Here is a 21,117-nt window from a genome sequence, read left to right as displayed (position 1 = left end):
ACGGGCTCGGAGCGTGCCGGATGGGAAGGCTCCGACGTATCGCCGGCGGATATCGACTGGCTCCGCCGCACCCGGCGGATCCCGGAGGTAGTGGAGTGCCGGATCCCCGGTGACGAGGTTGTGCCGACACCCGAACCTGGTGAGGGTGTCGTCTTCCTCGCTTATTTCGAACGCGGATTCGCTCTCCCGGCTAGCGACTTCACTAGGCAGTTTCTAGACTTCTTTGGCCTCCAGCCGCACCACCTTTCGGCTAACGCCATTCTGACTCTTTCGGTGTTTGTCATCGGTTGCGAGACTAATCTCGGCCTCTGGCCTTCTATCGACTTGTGGGCCAAGTATTTCATATTCCGGCCCCAAGTCCTTCCCGATAAGGACAACCCCGGCGCCGCTAAGCCCGTGACTCAGTGCGGCGCCGCCACCGTCATTCCCTGCCGAGGTTCGGCCTTCCCTCGGATCCAAGGTCTTGAGTCCTGCAAAAAATGGTGACAAGATCAATCTTCCGGAATTCGTAGTCGGCCCTCCGGAGGAGAAGAAGAACTGGAAACACGATCCCAAAGACTCTCTTCCCGAGATCAACGAGGTTCATGCCGGCATCATCGACCTTAAGGCGAACGGGATTGACGGCCGACGACTTGCTGACGACATTTGTGTTCCGGCGGTTATGCCCGCTCCAACGCCGGACACACAAGATGTGCTTTTATAGCGACCAGTTCGAGCCGAACCGGGTTTCAACCGTCCGGCTAGACAGGCTTGAAGTCCGGCGCCGAGTCAAGGCAATCGCCAAGATGAACTTTTCCGAGGACTGGGTCTGGGGTATGGCCCCGTTCAGCCGGAAGCACCGTCTGCCCCCGGTAAGTCTTCATTGGTGTATGTCCTCCGTTTTCATCCGACATAATGGTTATGCCAGCTTTCATCTGACAATGACTTATCTCGGTGCAACTTTATTCCTTTGTGCAAAGATTTACTCTTCAGCGTAATGAGGACGGGAATTCTCCGGATAAGCGCTTCGGGAGCGAGTGCTTGATAATCGATGGGGAAAATCCGGACTCGGAGGATCATATGCCGATCGCTCATGCCGGCCCCCGTCGTGCCGGAGGTAATGACTTTTGACATCTTCTCATAGATATTAGAACACTTATCACCAAAATACTCATGCCTGCATTAACCCGGGAACAGCTGACTCAGATGATCCCGCCGCTGCTGGGGCGTCGGGTCCGACTGCTGCTGCGGTGCCGGCCCGCAAGAAACGCATCGCCGAGACAGATCTTCCGAGGACTACGAAGCGGAAGAAAACCGTTGGGCGGGAACCGAAGCCGAAGCCCATGGTCGTTGGGTAAGATTCACAACATTTCGATCCCTGATGTCGGTATTCTTCTTAATCGTCATGAAGGTAACAAACTTTCATTCCTGCAGGGAGGCTCTGACGGCTACGCAATCTCAGACATGCATTGCGTCCGAGATCCCGGCAACCTCATCTCCGCGTGCCGAGCCTTCAACTCAGGCCATGGGAGAGACCGAGACTGCCACAGATCCAACATCTCCCGTCCGGGATGTCGGCCCTGGCATCGACGCTTCGAGCGTCGCACAAGTCGGGACATCTGCGGCCGGGGCTGCTCCTTCATCGACAGCGCCTGAGACGCAAACACAGCCGCCGGCCACGGATACTCCTCAACAGCCGGCCACACTGCCCGAACGACCCCAAACGACAGCAACGCCACCATCGCCGCCGTCGCAGCCGCAAGCTACCGAATTAGCGGCTACACGAGCAAGGAAGACTAGGAGCTCCGCTATCCCGGCGGGACAAGAGCCTCCGAGTTCTTCCAGCTCACCATCTGCCCGCGGTGCTCAGGGAGTTCCCCTTAGGACGCCAAGCGGGCATAGCTGGGGGTCGCTTGGCTAGTACGTAATGGACTGGAACAGCGCCGACAGCTACGAGGTGAACTCCGGCACCATCGAGACAGCGCGGCAGAGCTCTCTGGTAGGGCCAGCACCTGTAGCGGCGACTCCAGAATCGGTGTCGGTCCGGATGTTCCAGGCAAGGGTCGCCCTGTTTGAGTCCAGCCGAGCTGCCGAGCTATGAAAATTCCTTTGAAGTTTTTTACTCTATCTCTAGTATCCATACTCCTAGTCCCCGACGTTTAGGGCGAGTAAGAATTAGTCGGCCTGAAGCTCATCTTAGAAAACTTCAAACACTCTGCAACATTTAAAAACTTCAAACACTATTTCCCGAGATTCAGGCTGGGTTTAGAATAGTCGACCTGAAGCTTAAGAACTTCACACACTATTCCCCGAGATTCAGGCTGGGTTTAGAATAGTCGACCTGAAGCTTAAGAACTTCAAACACTATTCCCCGAAATTCAAGCCGGGTTTAGAATAGTCGGCCCGAAGCCGGTAGCTGTTGACTCTGCAATGCAATAGAATTAACTGTATATCACCGTCTTGCAGAGCTGCATGAATAAGCGCACCGCCACCTTCAAAGTCCTGCTTGCAGCGCACAAGAAACTGGCGGCGCAGCACAAAGCTTTGGTAGCCGAATAGCAGAGCATGAGTAAGTACATTTCCACCGACATAAATGATATGTCTAACTATTTATGTACTACGAAAACTGATATGTGCTCTCGTTCACAGCCGGGGACGACGCCCAAGTGTCGGAGCTCTTGACGCGCGTCGCGGAAGTGCAGGGTATAATCTTATCCTTATCTCGGGTTTCATCCATTTTAGACTTGAGCTCTTGTAATTCACGTCTTCCAAACAGATGAGAAGACTCGGCTAGAGGAACAGCACCGGGATGAGGTGGCCCGGCTAAAGGCGCACCTCGAAGCGCAGGCGGAGGCGCACATGGCCGAGGCAGTTCAACTTACCTCGGCTCTCTCCACCCAAGCTAACGAGAAGATCCGCCTGGAAGGCGAAATGCAGAAATGCAAAGATCTTGTCGCCAAGGCCGAGACCTGCGCCACTTCTGCCGAGGAGGAGAAGGCTGAGAGCGCCTGCCTGCTCAACGTGTGCAAGCGGGATCTCGTCAAGATAGACGGGATGCTAACCAGTAAGTTGCCCTTGTCCAAATCTTTTCCTTTGATCATTTGGCCGAAAGAAACAATAGGGTGCCGAGATTCATTACTTTCTTTTTGTCTTTGCCAGAATTTTTTCCACATTCTACCGAGACTGCTTAGGCCGCCGTGATTAGAGCTCGTGGAAGAAGGGATCCAGCCAAGGCATTACCCTCAGAATATGATCTAGAGGACTACCTCGTCAGCATCGCGAGCCACGTCAAGCCTCTGAAGTCTTTCGGGGTCAATATGCTCAATGCTGGCATTCGTGCCTTCCGAGCTCTGTGGCCGGGAGAAGAAGCTCCAACTGGCATCCCGGAACTAGCGAAGCGTCTCCTGGGGGTGGAGGACCGGCTAAACGAGTGGCGGGAGTCGGCATTAACCTCGACGTGCTGCAGTCCATGCGCGTCGGCTCCCCCTTCCTCTCGGACCCGGAGCTGATCGCGAAGCGTCAGGAACAGGCCTACTCCTTCATCCAATATGCCGACGTGCAGAAATTCATGGAGGGTCCGACATCAGACGCAGACGAGGAGGTGGCCGACGATGACGAAGAGGAAGTCGACGAAGAGATCGTGGTTGAGTCGACTTCCATCGCGACGGACGCTCCGAGTGTCGGCACCGAGAACCCTTCTGTTTGAGCATAGCTATATCGGGACAAATGTTGACAACTGTTAGATCCTCGGGATGCCGGGTGCAGATGTAAACAATTTAAAGTACTTTTGGTTGTGACGCATAATACTTTATAATTTGCTTATGCCTTTTTAATTATCGAGTTCCCAACCGAGTCACCGAGTTTATTGTTTCTGTTGGTGAAATTTTATGACTTCGGTTCTTTGTCTGCCTTGTCAGCGTTCGACATACGAATCGTGAAGTCATAGAACAGACCTTTCAAAAAAAGCTTAAACCCAAAAAACTCGCTTGGAAATGCCCGAGACAGGAAGGAAATGCCGGGTTAGGTAAAATAATGCGCATCTCAGCTCGCTTATTTGCTTGTCTCTGCCATCGTTTTTCATGTGTTCAGTAATTTCGTACCCACACTCTAGCTTGCCATGAAGCCGGGTTGCGAACAATAGCTAAGTGTTAGAGGGTGTTTTCAGTCCCGATACACTACTAAACCGAAATAAGATTACACAATCATGCCATGCCGACATACAAATAGATAAACGTAATACAACACTTAAATAGCATGGAAGTCCTCGAGTTCCTTTTGAGAACCCGGTAGATAATTTCATTGTCTCAAAACATTCAACATAAGTAAAAAACGATACAAATACTCATCTCTTAAGTATAGAACGGACGAAGCAAAGCTACATTCCATGGCCTTTTGGTTTCCTCGCCCGACCGGTCCATCCTGTTCGCGTTGGGATCCTGCGCATCTATAAGATAGTAGGAATCATTGTGTAGCGCTTTGCTCACAATGAAGGATCCTTCCCATGGGGGCGACAGTTTATGCATGTCGGCTGTGCGCTGGACAAGTCGGAGCACGAGATCTCCTTCCCGGAATACCCGCGGGTTTACCTTCCGGCTGTGATAACGTCTTAGGTGTTGTTGATAGATGGCCGAGCGAGATAAAGCCAATTCCCGTGCTTCTTCGAGCAGGTTGATATCATTTTCTTGGGCCTCTTTTACCTCGGCTTCTGTATACATGGTCACTCGCGGAGAGTCATGTTCAATGTCGGCTAGTAAGACAGCTTCCACCCCATATACGAGGAAAAATGGCGTATAGCCTGTGGAGCGATTTGGAGTCGTCCTGAGACTCCATAGCACGGCTAGAAGTTCATCTAGCCAGCATCCTGGAGTGCGTTCTGGTGGCTCAATTAGCCGAGGCTTTATGCCGGCTAGAACCATGCCGTTTGCTCTCTCAACTTGTCCGTTGGACTGAGAATGTGCCACGGAGGCAATATCCAGCCGGATTTTCTTTTCCGCGCAAAATCGCGCAAAAGGCCCCTCTGTGAAGTTTGTTCTGTTATCCGTGATGACGCTACGTGGGTAACCATACCTCAAGATGATGTCCTTAAAAAATGACACCGCGGTCTTGCTGTCACACTTCCGTATCGTCTTCACTTCAATCCATTAGGTGAACTTGTCAACCATGACTAAGATATGCGTCATGCCTCCTCGCGCTCGCTTGAATGGTCCCACCATATTCAAACACCAAACATCAAACGGCCAAGTAATTGGGATAGTCTTGAGCTCAGATGCCGGCATTTGAATCTTGCTGGCATATCTCTGGCAACCGTTGTACTTCCTGACCATGTCTTCTGCTTCCTGTAGCGCACTCGGCCAGTAAAAACCGTGCGGGAATGCCTTGCCTACCAATGTTCTTGAAGATGCATGCTGACCGCACTCTCCCTAGTTAATATCCCGGAGTATTTCCTGTCCTTGTTCCGAGTCAACGCAGCGTTGTAAGATGTTAGTGACACTTCTCTTATATAGCTCGCCATAGATAATAGTGTATGCCTTTGCTCTTCTCTGAATTTGCCTTGCCGATACTTCCTCCTCCGAGAGACTCCCATCCTTGAGGTAGGACATTATCGGTTGCGCCCAAGCCAGCACATGAGTAAAAAAAACTGGTTCGTCTATCTCCATTGGCTCAACCGCCATTGCTTCAGCCGAGTTAGGGCGCTCAGTCCCCGGGTCACCAGAACCACTGCCGTTGTCAATGTCCATTGGAGTGACACCAGCTTCTGAGCTTGCCGGAATAAATATTGACTCTGATTCGGGTGACGGCTTGATGGACGGCTTGCGTAAATACTCCAACGCCACACGAGCCGGGATGGCATGTCGTGTTGATCCGAGCTTCGACAGAGTGTCGGCTGCTTTGTTCTCCGTCCGCGGTATGTGATGAAACTCGCACCCTTCGAAGTGGCCACTAATCTTTTGAACATGAAAGCGGTATAGCGCCATATTGGCATCCAATGCATCCCAATTACCAGAGACTTGCTGGACTACCAAGTCGGAATCGCCAAAGCATTGAATCCGGCGAACTCCAATCTCTTTTGCCATCTTCAGTCCGTGAACAAGTGCCTCATACTCGGCGATATTGTTGGACGCTGCAAAATGAATTTGCAACACATATTTAAGTTGGTCGCGCTTAGGCGAAGTTAGAAGTATGCCGGCAGCAAGCCCACTTTTCATTTTGGAGCCGTCAAAATGCATCTTCCAGTAGCTCGTTTAAGGTCATATTCCATCTCGGCCCAATCCACCAGGAAATCTGCCAGAGCCTGAGACTTTACGGCATCTCGTCTGTCGTACTACGGCGTGTAGGGTGCTAACTCAATAGCCAATTTTGCTATCCGGCCGCTTGCATCTTTATTGCTCATGATTTCTAAGATGGCCGCTTCACATATAACCCGGATTTAATGTGCGTTAAAATAATGTTTCAGCTTCTTTGCCGCCATATAAATGCCGTATGCCATCTTCTGGTAGTGGGGATAATTCTCTTTAGACGATGATAATACCTTACTTAGGTAATATACCGGCCTCAGCACCGACTTGTCGTCCTCATCTCTTTCCGCCACTATGACGGCGCTGACGACTCGGTTTGTTGCTGCTATATATAACAACATCGGCTCTTGCGCCATTGGCGAGGCTAATATCGGCACCGTAGCAATCATCTTCTTCAGCTCTTGGAAGGCCATTTCTGCCTATTGTGTCCACACAAACTTGTCGGTTTTCTTCATCAGCTGATATAAGGGCTTTGCCTTTTCACCCAGCCGACTAACAAAGCGACTCAACGATGCTAAGCATCCAGTGAATTTCTGCACATCCTTGAGACATTTCGGCAGTTTCATTCTTTCTATGGCGGCGATTTTCACCTGGTTCGTTTCTATACCTCGCCTCGATACCAGGAACCCGAGTAGTTTCCCTGCTGGCACACCGAATGTGCCTTTGGCCGGGTTTAGTTTCATTCAAAATCTCCTCAGATTTGCAAATGTTTCCCGGATAACATCCAGTAGCGTGGCGCTTTATCTGGTTTTCATGACGACATCGTCGACATATAGCTGCACATTTTTGCCGAGTTGATCGTGCAAACATTTCTACATGCATCTTTGATAAGTAGCGCCTGCATTTCTCAAACCAAACAGCATAGTGCAATAGCAATAAGCCCCGAACGGGGTGATAAACGATGTCTTTATTTGATCATTAGGGTTCAGCGGTATCTGGTGAAAACCAGAGTACACGTCTACAAAAGACAGCAACTCACACCCGGCAGTGGAGTCGATCACTTGATCGATCCGAGGTAATGGAAAAGGATCTTTGGGACATGCCTTATTCAGGCTGGTGTAGTCAATACACATGCGCCACACCTTGGCAGCAGTCGGGTCATCTTTCTTCTTCTCAACCATGACCGAGTTTGCCAGCCAGTCGGGACGCAACACTTCCATGATAAAGCCGGTAGCTAGAAGCCATGATATCTCTTCCGATATGATTTTCCTTTTGTCGTCGGCGAAGCGTCGAAGGGCTGCTTCATCGGTCTTGCATCTGGCCTGACATGTAATGAGTGCTTAGCCAACTCCCTCGGCACACCTGGCAGGTCTTGATTTGACTATGCGAAGATGTCCCGATTCTCACGGAGGAAGCTAGTGAGCTCGCCTTCCTATTTCGCGTTCACGCCGACTCCAATGATAACGGTGCGGTCCGGGAACTCATTGTCGATCGGGATCTTCTTCGTCTCCTTGGCTGCCTGAAAGGCCACGCTTCCATGGGGATTGGTCATAACCGGAAGGCCAATCTGTGCCGACTGAGCCAACGCAACGGCTTCTTGCAACTTCTTCTTCTCGTCATCGATAACTAGTGACTCGGCCAAAGCAGACCTTGCCTCCGCGCACTCAATCGAACACTTGTAGTTGCCGGTAATGGTTATGGTACCGTTCGGTCCCGGCATCTTCATCTTCAGATAGCCAATGTGGGTTGTCGCCATGAATTTGGCCAATGCCGGTCTGCCAAGCAGCGCATGGTACGGACTGCCGAGGTCCACCACTTCGAACACCAAGTTCTCGGTTCGACAGTTCTCCCTGGTGCCGAATAAGACGTCAACTCGGATCTTGCCTACTGGGGGACAAGACACTCCCCGCAGAATACCATGAAAGGTAGTCCGGCTAGGCTCAAGCATGTTATCAGTAATGCCGAGCTTGAGCATCGTGTTCCGGTACATGATGTTTATGCTGCTCCCATTATCAATGAGAACCCGAGTGAACTTGACGTTAGTGTCAGGCCCAATGAGCGTCGGGTCAACCACCAGAGCATAACCACCAGGATTCGGCATGACTTTGGGATGATCCGCCCGATTCCAACTGAGCTCCTGTTCCGACCAGTACATAAACTTCGGCATCGCCGGCATAACAGCATTGACTTCCATCTCCCGCCTGCGCTGACTCTGCTTGTCAGTCGGCTCCGTGATGAAGATCATGTAGCTCCGGTGATGCTCCTTGTACTCATTTCTTCCGGCATATTCCAGGATACCTTGGTCTTCCACCTGGTTGACAACATTGTTTGCCGGAGGGGGTCCCTGAATCTGGGCGTTAGCGCCTGCGAGCGGCGGAGGAGGGGGTAGCCGACTTGCCTCACCCTTCTTGGCCCGCTGCATCCAGTTGCATTGCCGGGTTGTGTGATTTGCCGGCTTGCTGGGATTGGTCGTGTGAAAACGAGAAGGCTGATCCAGCACCATCTCGAACGTGTACTTCTGCTTATCTTGTCACGCTTTTTTTGCTCTCTTTTCTTAGCCCACTGCTGATTTCCAGTCTTCCGATGCTGGCTAGAGCCGGCATCAGGTTGATCCTGAATAGCGGCGACATGGGCTGGCCCATACCAGTAGTCCGGCCTATCGTCCCTTTTCTTGTTGCGATGACCTTGATGATCATTCCTCCGGAATGGCCCTGCAGAATTGTATGTTGGCTGCTCTGTTTGCGGTTCTGCCGGCATCAGCGATGGCTGAGTCGGTTCACCGAGCGCATACATGTCAGCGATCTTGATCATTTCGAACAGAGTGGTCGGCATTTCTCTCTGCAGCTTTTGCCACAACATGCTGCCATGCCGACATCCTTGGGCAAACCATGCTATTGCCTGCGACTCCACTATTCCTTCACAGGAATTACGGAGGTTGTTCCATCTTGTCAAGTAATCCCGGTCAGTCTCGTTGTCCCTTTGCTTGCACATGGACAGCAGCTGAGGGCGGTTAGGCCTCTTGTAGGTGCTGGTGAAATTGCTGACAAAAGCCTCTTCAAAGTCTATCTAGCAATTGATGCTGCCTTCCGGCAAATTGTTCAGCCAAATCCTAGCCGGCCTTACCAGCATCTGGGATACATAACGTACCGCCCATCTACGATTGCCGCCTGCCACATGCACTGCAGGGACATGGTCTTCCAGCCAATCTTTCGGCTTAGTGCTGCCGTCATATGTTCTCATACCTCTGGGCAGCTGGAAACCCTGGGCTGGTGTCTCTCTCATTACCCGGTGCGCGAAACAGCGCGGTCCCGGAGGGCCTTGTTCTTCCAGAAGCTCCGACAGATAGATTCTGTCGAGCGGATGTCGGGCATCCAGCGGCGACACTTGCCTGTTCCCACTCGGGCTCCGAGCGGGCCGACATTGTCACGTTCTCGCCTGAGATAACCTTCGTCTCCCAAGGACGAGTACCCATCATCATAACGATCTTGTCGGTGATCTTCACCTCGATACAGGGGGTTGCGCCCGACACCCTTCTGACCTGCAGCAGTATTGGGTGCCGGACTCTGAGGTTGGTATCCGTGACCAGCCGAGTGACGCTCTTGCTGGTCTCAGTGATTATTGCCGAGACGCAGACCACTTTGGCTGTCATTGACTCTCCTGACCATTTGCTTCTCGGCCAGGGCCGGATCATAACGCTCTAGTCGCTTATCTCGGCCTGAGTTGACACTCTTGTCTCGTTTGCCACCAGGCGAAGATGTTTGCTTGTCAACCCGGCCATCAGCGCCCGCGGCCGAGTGAATGACTTGAGAAGCACCGGGCTTGCCGTGCAACCTCATGTAAGCCTTATTCTGCTCGTTAGCTGTGCGGAGCAACTCTTTCACACGCAACTGCTGCAGTCGGAGCGCCTCTCCCGTGAGATTCGGCAACTCTTCTGCTGCAGCCTCGGCGGCCCTGAGGTTCTTAACAGGGGTGTTGTATTTTGGCTTCAGTGCCGAGGCAAAACTTGCCGACACCACGGGTATCGCCCTGCCATCTCTAGCTATCTCGGCGTTCAAGTTCCCGCCACGATTACACACTTCCCCAACTCGGCTAGGGTTAGTCAATGCAGTACAATTGAGACCATGAGCTTTGTTATACTCATGGAGCAAAATATCAAGCTCTTGCTGAGCACGAGCCACGTCGACAGCTTCTTGCAGTAGTTTCTGGCGCTCCAACTCCAACTCAGCCTGCAGCTGGGCCGGGTTAGCGTTTAACGCCACCGGCGCGGTCAGCCGTTCGATGGCGGCCTGGAGCTGAGTCGGCTTTGCCGGCACAGCCGACGTGCCGGCTTGAGCAGCGATTCTCCGGCTTCTCCATGGGGAACTTTGTCGTTCTGCCGGATTTGCTTGGGAGTGCACCACTCTCTGCAGCGCCCTTGCCAGCATCGCCGCCATGAGCCGTCACCATGACCTCCACACGGTCAGCGGGGCAGTCGACATGCCGGCCGCGAACCGTGCAGACGGCGGGGGGATCTTCGGCCACCACCACGTGCTCGGGATACCTGCAAGGATTGTCAGTGGCGACATAAACCTCATGCATGCCAAAGTTGATGAAGCGGCCAGCGCAGGGAAGCAACGCGTTGTTGTCGATGAAACCCAGAGAGCCGAATCTCTGGACCAAATCGGAGACCACACGCTCTCCGGTGACGAGGAAGCTTCCCGTCCGGATGAAAACTCTATCCAGCGCCGCTGCTGGCCCCACGGTGGGCGCCAACTGTCGTGGTGGTGTCACGACAGATGCCATAAGATGGCTTATGTTGGGGCCGATGGACGAAAGAGTAACTCGAGGAGGGAGGACATGATGAGAACCACGCACAAACACAAGAAGGGGAAACCCTAGATGAACAAGTGAAGGACCCCTCTCCAGGGAGGGGTAGCGCCCCTATTTATGAACTACCAATGTCAAACTGACATGTGGACCGAAGGCAAGCCTTATCTTCTACGGGTCCCGTCGGGCACGCGCCTCGGTTCCCTCCGGATGGCACGGTAGGGGACAAAACAGTTTTACTTCCCCACGTGTCAGGCGGCGCGCACTGTAGCCACGCGCCGGCTTCCGTCATCGGTCCTCTTTCGGTGCTTCTTAGTGCAGTCGCCTGGCACCGCGACGTGAGCAACGACTGCTTTCCCGTGATAAAGAGGGCGTTGCTTTACTTTGTGCCATGTGATAAGGATAAGACCGTTGACGTGTCTCGGCGCTGCCTGAGATCGGACTGCTCGTGCTTATCCTGTAATCACGTAAGACAAGATAGACATGCTGGCATACCCTTGGTATGCCGGCCTGGTGTTAGTTCGGCTTTAAGGATGCCGGCGTACATGCCTGTGCCGGCTTTGCCCTCGTCATCTCGATTAATCTGTGTCGTCATGACCCTACCCGGAGTCATGCCCCTACATTTTTCGAGAATAATGCAATTAAATAGTAGAGTTATGTTACTCCCTCTGATCCTAAATTCTTGACTCAAATTTGCCCAAATATGAATGTATCTATATTCTTAAAAAACGTGTAGATACGTGTAATATTTCGACACCAATTTAGAATCAGAGAGAGTAGCTTTTTTGGATCCTATTATGTTACCTAACATAACAAAACATAATAGACAGTAGTCTCTCTGTTCCATTATGATTGACGCGGTTCTAAACCGAACCGCGTCAATATTTATGGAACGGAGGGAGAGTAGATTAATATCTGTTTAGATAGATGGCACGAACTTTTCTTCCACTACGCGTGATCCCCTAATTAAGCTTTTTACTATACCTAGTAGTAAGCCGTACCTTCTCAGGAGAATAACTTGTAAAGACTTAAATTATACAACTATAATCTGGATAGTTTAATTTAGTGTGCCCGTACGTATGCAATAGATATGCTCAGATACTCGATTTTGACACAAGACAATGATATATGCCTCTTGGTCTTGGACCATATTCTTTTCCAGTTTGACACGCGTCGTTTCCTTTTTTTCGTTACTTGGACTTGTTTGTTTGGATATAAAATAGTAGTGTGACTAAATTAATCACAAGCTAGAACCGCCGTGCTAAACCCAGGTCGTCCCAGATTATTTGCTCCACTAATCATGTGTAATCTGGAATTATCTTCATATGCTCTCGCCTACCCCACGTAAAGACGGACCGTTATGCCACACACGATTCACCAAATTCTAAGGTCAGGAAGCTAGCTAGTGATCCCATCGGAGCATACTTGACTTGATGTCAAATTTTAAATATGTCGAGTTAACGTCTACACACTACACATAACTCTTATCATGATGACGATCTGATCTATCCAAAGAAAAAACACATGACGATCGAAAACGATTATATAAATTATATATTACCTGTATCGTTTGGCAATGACAATGATGCATATACTCCATCTCTTGGGTACTTTTATCGAAAAAGACTTGGATCCAACATGCAGCATGCAATGATCGGTCGACCGCAGCTGTTGGACGACACGTAGCGCTGCTTCTTCTTTTGTTGTGTTATTATATGAAAATATATATCATTAAAAAGAACAAGTTGCTATACGATCGGTCCTTGTTGTTGCGTCTCGCTGTAGCTAGCTAGGGGCAGGGATTTATTCTAGCTAGTGCCAACTTACTACAAGGCATAATTGACTCGTTTCGTTCTTCTTTGGCATAGGCCAACTTTAGAACTGTAGAACTGACGACCCTTGGGATGTCAATTTTTTAAAAGAAAAATTAGTAGTAGTAGGATTAGGACTATTCAGGATCCTAGTACTAGGAATCAACCATTAGTCAGGTATATGTAGTACTCAGCGATCTTAATTAGGTTTGAGTTTGTGTTTTGGTTGGCCAATGTTCATAAGGATGCTTGTTATTCCGTACTTTTAAATTGCACAAGGCAGGCAGCCAGCCTAGGAGCCGTGGACGACCACTTGTTTGACAAGATACCAAATTCTGCACCGGACGCGTGCACTTACGTCAGTCCATGTCCATCCATCACCGGAGACGCTCGCCATCGAAGGGAAAAAGAAAGAAATGAAAAGAAAGAAAAGGAAGCTAGCGCACAGCAGCAGCATACAGCGGAGAGAGACCAGGACGTCGTGCAAAAGCGCATGCAGAAATTATAACGCGGTGGCTGCATCCCCTTGCCAGCCACATGTTTGGCTTTCTCTTTTTTCTTTCTCTTAGTTAATTTCTGACACTTCAAACTAGAACATAGGATTAACCCTATTACGATCTGACAATTTTTTCTTTTCTCTTTCTTTCTCTCTCTCCCCACTTTTAAGTAAATTACGATACATGACATTTTTTGAAATACATATTTAGTACATTATGATATATGGACCGTACATTATTAGTTTTTATAAATACCTCGTGTACATGAACTTATGAAACGAGTACATGGTAGTACATAACAAGTACATCAGGAGACATGTCAAGTACATTACAGTACATGTCAACATATCGTCAATTCTATGTATCTCATCAATTTAAGTACGCCGTCAATACTCATCTACACTACGATTACAAGCAAAAGTACAAAGTACCTTCTCAACATACCTCATCAATTTTTAGTACCTTGTCAGTATGCACAAGATACTACAACAAACAATTAACAAGTATGTCATCAATTACAAATACATTACAAACAATCACATTATCTTCCTAAGTACATCGGCAATCACAGTACCTTCCTAAGTACCTCGACAATCACAGTACCTTCCTAAGTACCTCGGCAATCCCAGTACATCATCAATCAAAGTGCTCAAAGTACCTCATTGATGAACGTGTGTACTCTCAGTTCAAAGAGAAACCGCGACATCAAAAATCAAAGTACCTCATGTACCTCTATCCAAAGCCCGCGATTGGGATACACAAATAAAATCAAAGAGGGTCGCAAAGATTGGAGAGCAGCAGTTCGTGCCGCCCCTAGCCCCTCCATTCCTCTTCCCCTGTGTAGGCGCCCCCACTCACCTGCCAGTGCACCCCCGGCCTCTCCCCTGCCATGGGGGCAGCCGTGGCTGAGCCCATGGGCGGCGCCGGAGGAGTCCGAGACAGGGCCGGTGTGACGAGGCCACGGGCTACTTCAGCCGAGACGCAGCCAGTGCAGAGAGTTGGGGGCGAGCAGAGGTGAGAGAGGGAGACACGAAGAGAGAGAGGGTCAGAAGTGAGGAGGAAGCGCATAGAAAAAGAAAGAGGACCAGTGCTAATCACAGCATGCAAAAGATTAAGAAAATATGGGGATACACATGTGTGACAGAGACGGTGAGAATAGATAGTTGGAGTGACACCGTGTGGTTTGGTCAGAAATTAAAGTCCCCGCCCTCTTGGCCAAGTTGCAGAACAGAAAAAACCGGGCAGAAATCAATCAGGCCATGCGATTCCACGTCGCCCGTCCCTCGTCTCGTCTTCATCGATCCCGCAATATATGCAAGATCTGTATCTAATTAAAACACTTTATAAAATTGTTGCCAAGTTGACGAGTAGTTTATGTTATCCACCGACCCACCGGCGCAGAACGCCTCCACGCACGCACGACGCCCGGCCGTCCGATTGGTCGGTGTCTGTCCCCTGACCGAAATTATAAATACAGTATGTTGGTGCAACTTGTGCGGCTCGGTCGGTCTCGTGCTGACACGTTTGCACTTTCTGATTTATGAACGTCGTCCGTGCGAGAGAATTAAAGTGGCGATCGTGACGAGCATTGGTTATTGTTGTTGTTGTTACTCCTTTTGCGTATGTGCCCATTGCATATCCTGCCGGAAGAGAAGAATTCACGCGGAATCCAAGGCTAACAACGACACACACACACAGAAGGTGTAGAGAGCGTACGTGTTGGATGCGGGGAACCGGGGATCGATCCTATCGAAGAATCGTGGTAAACATGTGTCGTTCGAGGGGGGCGAAAAGAATCGTGGACGGGGTGGGTGGAGAGCCGATGAGGAGCTCTCGCGGCCGCAGGGAAAAGCGGGATGGATCCGTGGCGTGGGTGGAGGTGACTTGCACGACAGCAACTCGTCCCGACACCTGGGTGGCAGGGAAGGGAAGAAGAAGAAGAAGCAGCACCTCGGGTGAGCGCTGAGCGGGAGTTGTCAGCGGTCCCGCTTGGGAGATTTTCCTGTTTCTTACGACTCGGCTCTTTTGGGATCTTTGATCGCGAAATCGCGAGGACTGGAAAAAGACAAGTGGATCCCTTGCAAAATACCATTTCTCATGAATGTAGTACTCCATCGGTCCAACTAAACATGTTTTTGGATATATCCAGACGTGACTTAGTGTATAGATGCATTCAAATTTAGGCAAAGTTCAGACATCCTTTGTTACACGGAGGGATAATACAAATTAAAACTTCTATTTCTTGAATCGAACCTATTCAATGGAAGAGCACCAGAACGCCGCAGAACCCGACGTCCACGCTTCACCGGTAGGCCGTATTATTTATTGCAAATACGCCGTATTATTTATTGTAAAATTGGCTTAAGCTAAAACTTTTTTTTAAGGGGAGCTTAGGCTAAAACTGAACACCCTTTATTCCCGTGAGCCCGTGGGCCAATTTGCTTCCTACTGGGCTGACAGGTACATCTGCACGATTATGCCCATCGCGAACTCCAAAGTCCAAACCCACTTACTTGCTCGCACAAAAAAAAAAACTGAACACTCTACACTGGCTGGCGTGAGGTGCCAACGAACACGATCTACAGCAACTACACAGCTTTTGTTGGTGTGACCGTGGCTCCATGAGTGGAGTTGTTCAGTACTGGTAGCACCGTCGCAGACTCGCAGTGCAAAAGTTTGCAGTACATGTAGATAGAGTAACAAACAGCAACGTGTGAGTGACTATTACACCTTTGACTTCACCAGGATGAAAATGCGGGAAAGAGGTATTCAAATGCAATTATGTTACAGTTCATCTTTACCTAACAAACCGGTACAGATTGTATCAAGGATCCACGAGGTAACCAACTACTGTTAGCTTAGAGGGAGAACCCTAAATTCTTTCCCCTAATCTTGGTTTAAAAAAATCATGGTCCATGTATATTGTACAAATGCAGGAGGTAAAATGCAACGAGCAACGGAAAATTATCAAGTACATCTACTCCAAACCCAGAACGACAAACCGGTTGCAACTTTGCGTCCAAGAGAACCAGCAGGAAAAGCATCCGAGATGTTTGATTTCCGAGGAATGAAGTTAAGCTTTTACAAGTAGTCTCAGTTTCCTGTCATGTTTTATCATTGAACTTACACTCTCTACGACCAACACCGTCTGGAAAAAAAAAGGCAAACAATGATTTATAATGAAGATGTAAGAATGGCATGCAAAATATTAAGGCAAAAGAAGCTGTGCATATCAAAATCACTCACCACTAGGCAATCTAGAGAAGTTATGCAACACAAGTATTTTAAGGAGAGGTGTTTGCTGGAACAATTGCCAGGACTGGAACATTGGGTGTATGCTCGTAAAATTAAGGGGATTTCTGAGTTACCTGAAGGCAGGTATAAGCCAAACCGGTGGCGAAGTAGAAATTTGCGTTACCAGTACCCTGTAAAAAATGTCCTGTTAGTAACAGCACACTAGAGTATGCTGAGAGAGAGAGAGTTCAGAGAGAGAGAGAGAAAGAGGGAGAGGGAGAGACCCTCCAGATCCATAGGTTGTGCATGACAGGGCTCAGGAGAGAGACTCCAATATATCCAAAAAACAAGAAGAAGGTAAATTGCATCTCTGCAAGATGGAAGTTGAAGCATTAATGTCCTAGAATACTAGAGAGTCGATCAATGCAATCGATACAATATTTTGCCTACCTGCTAATTCATTGGCAAATAGGCCCAGAAGTCCTAGATATAGAGCTGAATCTCCAGCCTTCAAGATATGGCCGGATTGAAGGAAAAAAACAGGAGAGCAAAACTTAAAATAAAAGCTTATCCTTTGGCAGCCAAGGGACTAAATTTCTTAGAAAATATCATCTAAAATGACTCACCGAGGGATAAGATTTCAACATTGCAACAATTGCTGTGTAAACAAAGGCAAGGAAGCACGGTCGATGCTTTAAACGGATGGCCAACGGCAAGACCATAAAAACGATGTTCATATTAAAGACTATAAGAAAGAAGTTTCTGAAGACATCGAAGACTTCAGCAAAGAAATACCTGCATTCATTCTCGAATGAGTGAGATCGGTCAAATTATACTTGAGTTCTAATTACATTTCTTTACCAAGACTTACCATAACACACCAATATTTGGTGATAAGTCCTTCACCGTAAGTATAAAACCATAAGTTCTGCAGAACAACAGTACAAATCAATATTAGACATTTGATAACAGACAAAAGCCTGTCAATTGCAACCTAAGATGACTTTGTATGAAATGAAGCCCAACAACAAGTTGACATGTTAGAGAAATGGACAGCATAGGCGAAAATGTTGATAAAGGTATGCAAAAAAACAAAAATTGAATCCATAAAAAGAGCTGTATGCATTTCTCCTTCCAGGAACTCATCTTGAGTGGCGAAAGTATAAACAGAAATTATTACACACATTCACATGAATTTGTTGTCGACAAAAAAGAGGCTAAGCATCTTACTTTTCAAACATCTCCTGACGACCGCCCACATTATTTAGAATTATGCTGCTCAATAACAGCACATAACATGACCAGATAAAAACCCACAATGTGAAGTGGAGTACTGGTTTCCATGCGAATTGGCGAAAATCTCTTTGGCCAGTACTTATTTCATTCTCTGGCATGCCAACTTTACTGGCACTCAAACCTTTTAGAAGAAATACTTTTGGTGGAGGACTATCTGGACCATAACCCAATAAAAGAGTTACCTGAAAAAACTAATAATTAGCAACCAGCGATGCAGATGAATGGTGCGTACAATTGAATGTTAGGAAGTAAAGAAAATATATTGGGCACATACCGGTAATATGAGAATTGCAGGATAGAGAGAAAGATGTGTTGCCATAACATATCCAAAGGCAGCAAGAGGCGCAAGACCTACAAATTTATAAAGATGTTTTAACCAGCATCAAAGATCAATATATCATCTTCCAGAAAAAATGTTTCTAACTGGTGATTTGACAGATAATAGGCCAACAAACAAGCACAAAATGAGACAACACAACTAGCTTAAGTACTATAAGAGATATTAACTTCGCACTGAAAACAAAGAAGGTAAACACAGGGACTTCCTCTTACGTGAACAGGCTCCATATATCATTATCACGACCATTAAATTCTCAATCGGTGATGTACATGAACCAACACAAGTGATTATTGCCCAAGGGTTCCACAAATATATTAGAGAAGCAGCATCCCCGGAGCTTACATTAACTGCAAGGATTGTATCAACAGAAGTGATAAGCAGCATAACAAGTACTTAAGCAGAAAACGTCTGAATAGAAGAGTCAACGTTTCATTCACACCTTTCCAGAATAGGCTGTATATTTTTGGCTTACCAACAATGGAAGTATCAAAGAAGCAGAGGACCATACAACTTAAATTCAATGAAGCAAATCTATAACCCTTTTAATTCCTTTTTGAAGGAAATGTGAGAAGGTGGTTTTCCTTTTTTCCAGAAATATCAAAGTTTAGAATGACAAGTACTACTTTTGTGAATAAAACATCTCTAATTTATTACTTTTGCAGTTTGCATGTTACAAGTATCAAAAATTAAAAACATTTTATGTTGTAAGCAGCTATGTGTGGTAATTGCTAAAAAATACTCCCTCCATTCCATAATTCTTGTCGAAATCTTACATGTATCTAGACACCTTTTAGGAATAGATACATCCATTTTTGGGCAAATTTGAGACAAGAATTATGGAACGGAGGGAGTAACTTAGAAGGGTGGTGCAAAAAAAGGCACCCTTAGCTCATGATTCGATGAAGCACGTTTCAGGCAGATTGAGGGGGAATAACATGACATTAGGTATGACTCACCTGAACTGTTTACTGATCTTGTGAGGTCAAGAGACTTCAAGCTTCTGTTCCGTGCCATTTGGAGTCTACGCCCAGTTGATCGAATGAGCATAGCCGCTAGAAAATCTACAGCCACAAAAACCAAACTGTGTGGTACGTTCATGAGTCCAATATGAGTTACATGAATGCCAATAATTGCATTCGTCATGGAAAACATTCAACTATTCAAGGTTACACAATAACATGGCAAGGAAAAGTAAGAACATATGAAGCAAAGGAAATTAAAACCTGTTTTTCCTCTATGAAAAGCGGATATACACCACCAAGTTATCAATTTTAGACACACACATACCATTTTTTAAAAAGGTACATGCCAACTTATTTACCTGCAATATATATGGGCATGATGTCCCCCTGACCTGCAATACCATGGAGTGTTAGAATGTTATCATTTCATATGAATATCTGATCAGATGAAGAGGCATAGCGACAGTGGTGACGCCAAAGAAATTATCAAAGAAACACAACATAGAGGGAACAAACACCTTTTGCTGCTGGTTAACGGACCAAGAACAGATAGCAGCAAAGGGGAACCATGATACATCGAACCTGAAAAACAGATTATTATCAGGATTGATCACCCCTTACAAAAAGCCAACAATACAAAGAGCCAAATCAAAATATCACTGCTAAACCATTGTATTAACAATAAAGCATCTGGGCCTCTCATGCTAAGTAGGGGTCATATACTAATATAGCATCCTTGCTCTACTTACCTCTTTTGAAACATAACATATGCTATTCCATCATCACAAGCTATCAGTACTCAATTTAATGCTAAAATGGCGCTTATCAGTGGAAACCCAGTCAAATAGAAAGAAGTTACTCATAGTAGTTTAGCTGGTAACACCAATCCACCATCCGACTATCGTGACCTCACAAGTTTGTTGGTTCAGATGCACACGCCAAGTGCTAATAGTTAGTTAGCAAAGCGAGCAAGGAGGTGAGGCGCGTGACGTACCAGAGTAGGGGGACATGGACGCCTGCTTCAGCCAGTAGCCTTCTGCCACTGCAACAGATAATGTATGGAAACAAGGATTCCAATTATGGCGGCATCACATGAGGAGAGGGGTTTGGAGGAGGGGAAGGGGATGTTTAAGAGTAAGAAGAGGAGGCGCTTACGGCGGCGGAGGGATGTGAGCGGGGTGGAGACCTCCGGGCGGGAGGCGAGGTGGAGGTTGCCGCCGAAGAGCACGAGGGCGAGGCGGAACCCGACGGCCGCCGCGGCCATCGACCAGTAGTGTCGGATCGCCATCGCCGCCGCGCCGCTGCTGCGACTCCGATCTGAGCGGCCCACTTCTCGGCAGTTTGCTGGAGCAGTTTATGGCGGTAAGGGGGAGAAGCTGCGCACGGACGGCGAGGTTAGGCGACCGCGGGGGAGGAGGAGGAGGAGGAGGAGGCGCCGGCGGATCCAGCGACGGGAGGAGGAAGGGGATGTCAGGCCCCGTACTCCGCCGCGAGGAGAAGCGTTTAACGCATCAGACAACACAGTGTGGGGTTCAGTTAACGGACGGCTTTTCCCTCAAAAAAAAAATAAGTTAACGGACGGCTTGGATTGAACAAGACGAGGCGCAAAGTAGGGATCCCGGAATTGGGAATGGTCCAAGTAGTACTCACTAGCGGAGGTCCAGCGGCAGCGAGTGCGACCGGCAACACAAAACCGGCCAGCCGCAGAGGGTGGTGGGGTCGCTGGTTACCGGAGTGCTCAGGTTGAAATTCAACCGTTGAATCGAAGGATGGCCGCGGGCGAGACCTGAAATACGATAGGAGAGGCGCAGCGTGGTGTCGGGTCAGAAAATTCGCTCACGGCTCAAGACTACAGCGGCCTCACAAGTTAGCAATTTTCTGTGAAACATACAGCCTCACAAATTTGCTACTGGCACGGTGGTGCTTTGTCAAAATATGCAGTAGTCAATAGAGACC

General features: G+C 48.3%; 1 protein-coding gene across 1 annotated transcript; it reads right to left on the bottom strand.

Moving 5' to 3' along the window:
* Nucleotides 1-16,030: 16,030 nt before the first annotated feature.
* Nucleotides 16,031-20,698, bottom strand: LOC100841308 (phosphatidylinositol glycan anchor biosynthesis class U protein). Its single transcript, XM_003562694.4, has 14 exons — nucleotides 20,317-20,698; nucleotides 20,156-20,203; nucleotides 19,680-19,743; nucleotides 19,521-19,553; nucleotides 19,156-19,280; nucleotides 18,412-18,546; nucleotides 18,134-18,210; nucleotides 17,794-18,041; nucleotides 17,435-17,491; nucleotides 17,190-17,358; nucleotides 17,014-17,071; nucleotides 16,848-16,933; nucleotides 16,698-16,754; nucleotides 16,031-16,477 (listed from the first exon to the last, which is right to left on the bottom strand). Exons 1-14 carry the CDS (start codon nucleotides 20,447-20,449, stop codon nucleotides 16,403-16,405), a joined length of 1,365 nt encoding a protein of 454 aa, XP_003562742.1. The 5' UTR covers nucleotides 20,450-20,698; the 3' UTR covers nucleotides 16,031-16,402.
* Nucleotides 20,699-21,117: the final 419 nt, after the last annotated feature.

This window comes from Brachypodium distachyon, chromosome 1 (assembly GCF_000005505.3).
Source record: "Brachypodium distachyon strain Bd21 chromosome 1, Brachypodium_distachyon_v3.0, whole genome shotgun sequence".
Lineage (NCBI taxonomy): Eukaryota > Viridiplantae > Streptophyta > Magnoliopsida > Poales > Poaceae > Brachypodium > Brachypodium distachyon.
This window is presented reverse-complemented; position numbering and strand designations above follow the sequence as displayed.

Coding starts and splice junctions, on each gene's coding strand:
- LOC100841308 (XM_003562694.4), bottom strand. CDS start 20,449: ATGGCGATCCGACACTACTGGTCGATGGCCGCGGCGGCCGTCGGGTTC. Junction 20,204..20,316: donor GCTCACATCCCTCCGCCGCC/GTAAGCGCCTCC, acceptor TATCTGTTGCAG/TGGCAGAAGGCTACTGGCTG. Junction 19,744..20,155: donor GTCCATGTCCCCCTACTCTG/GTACGTCACGCG, acceptor TCTGTTTTTCAG/GTTCGATGTATCATGGTTCC.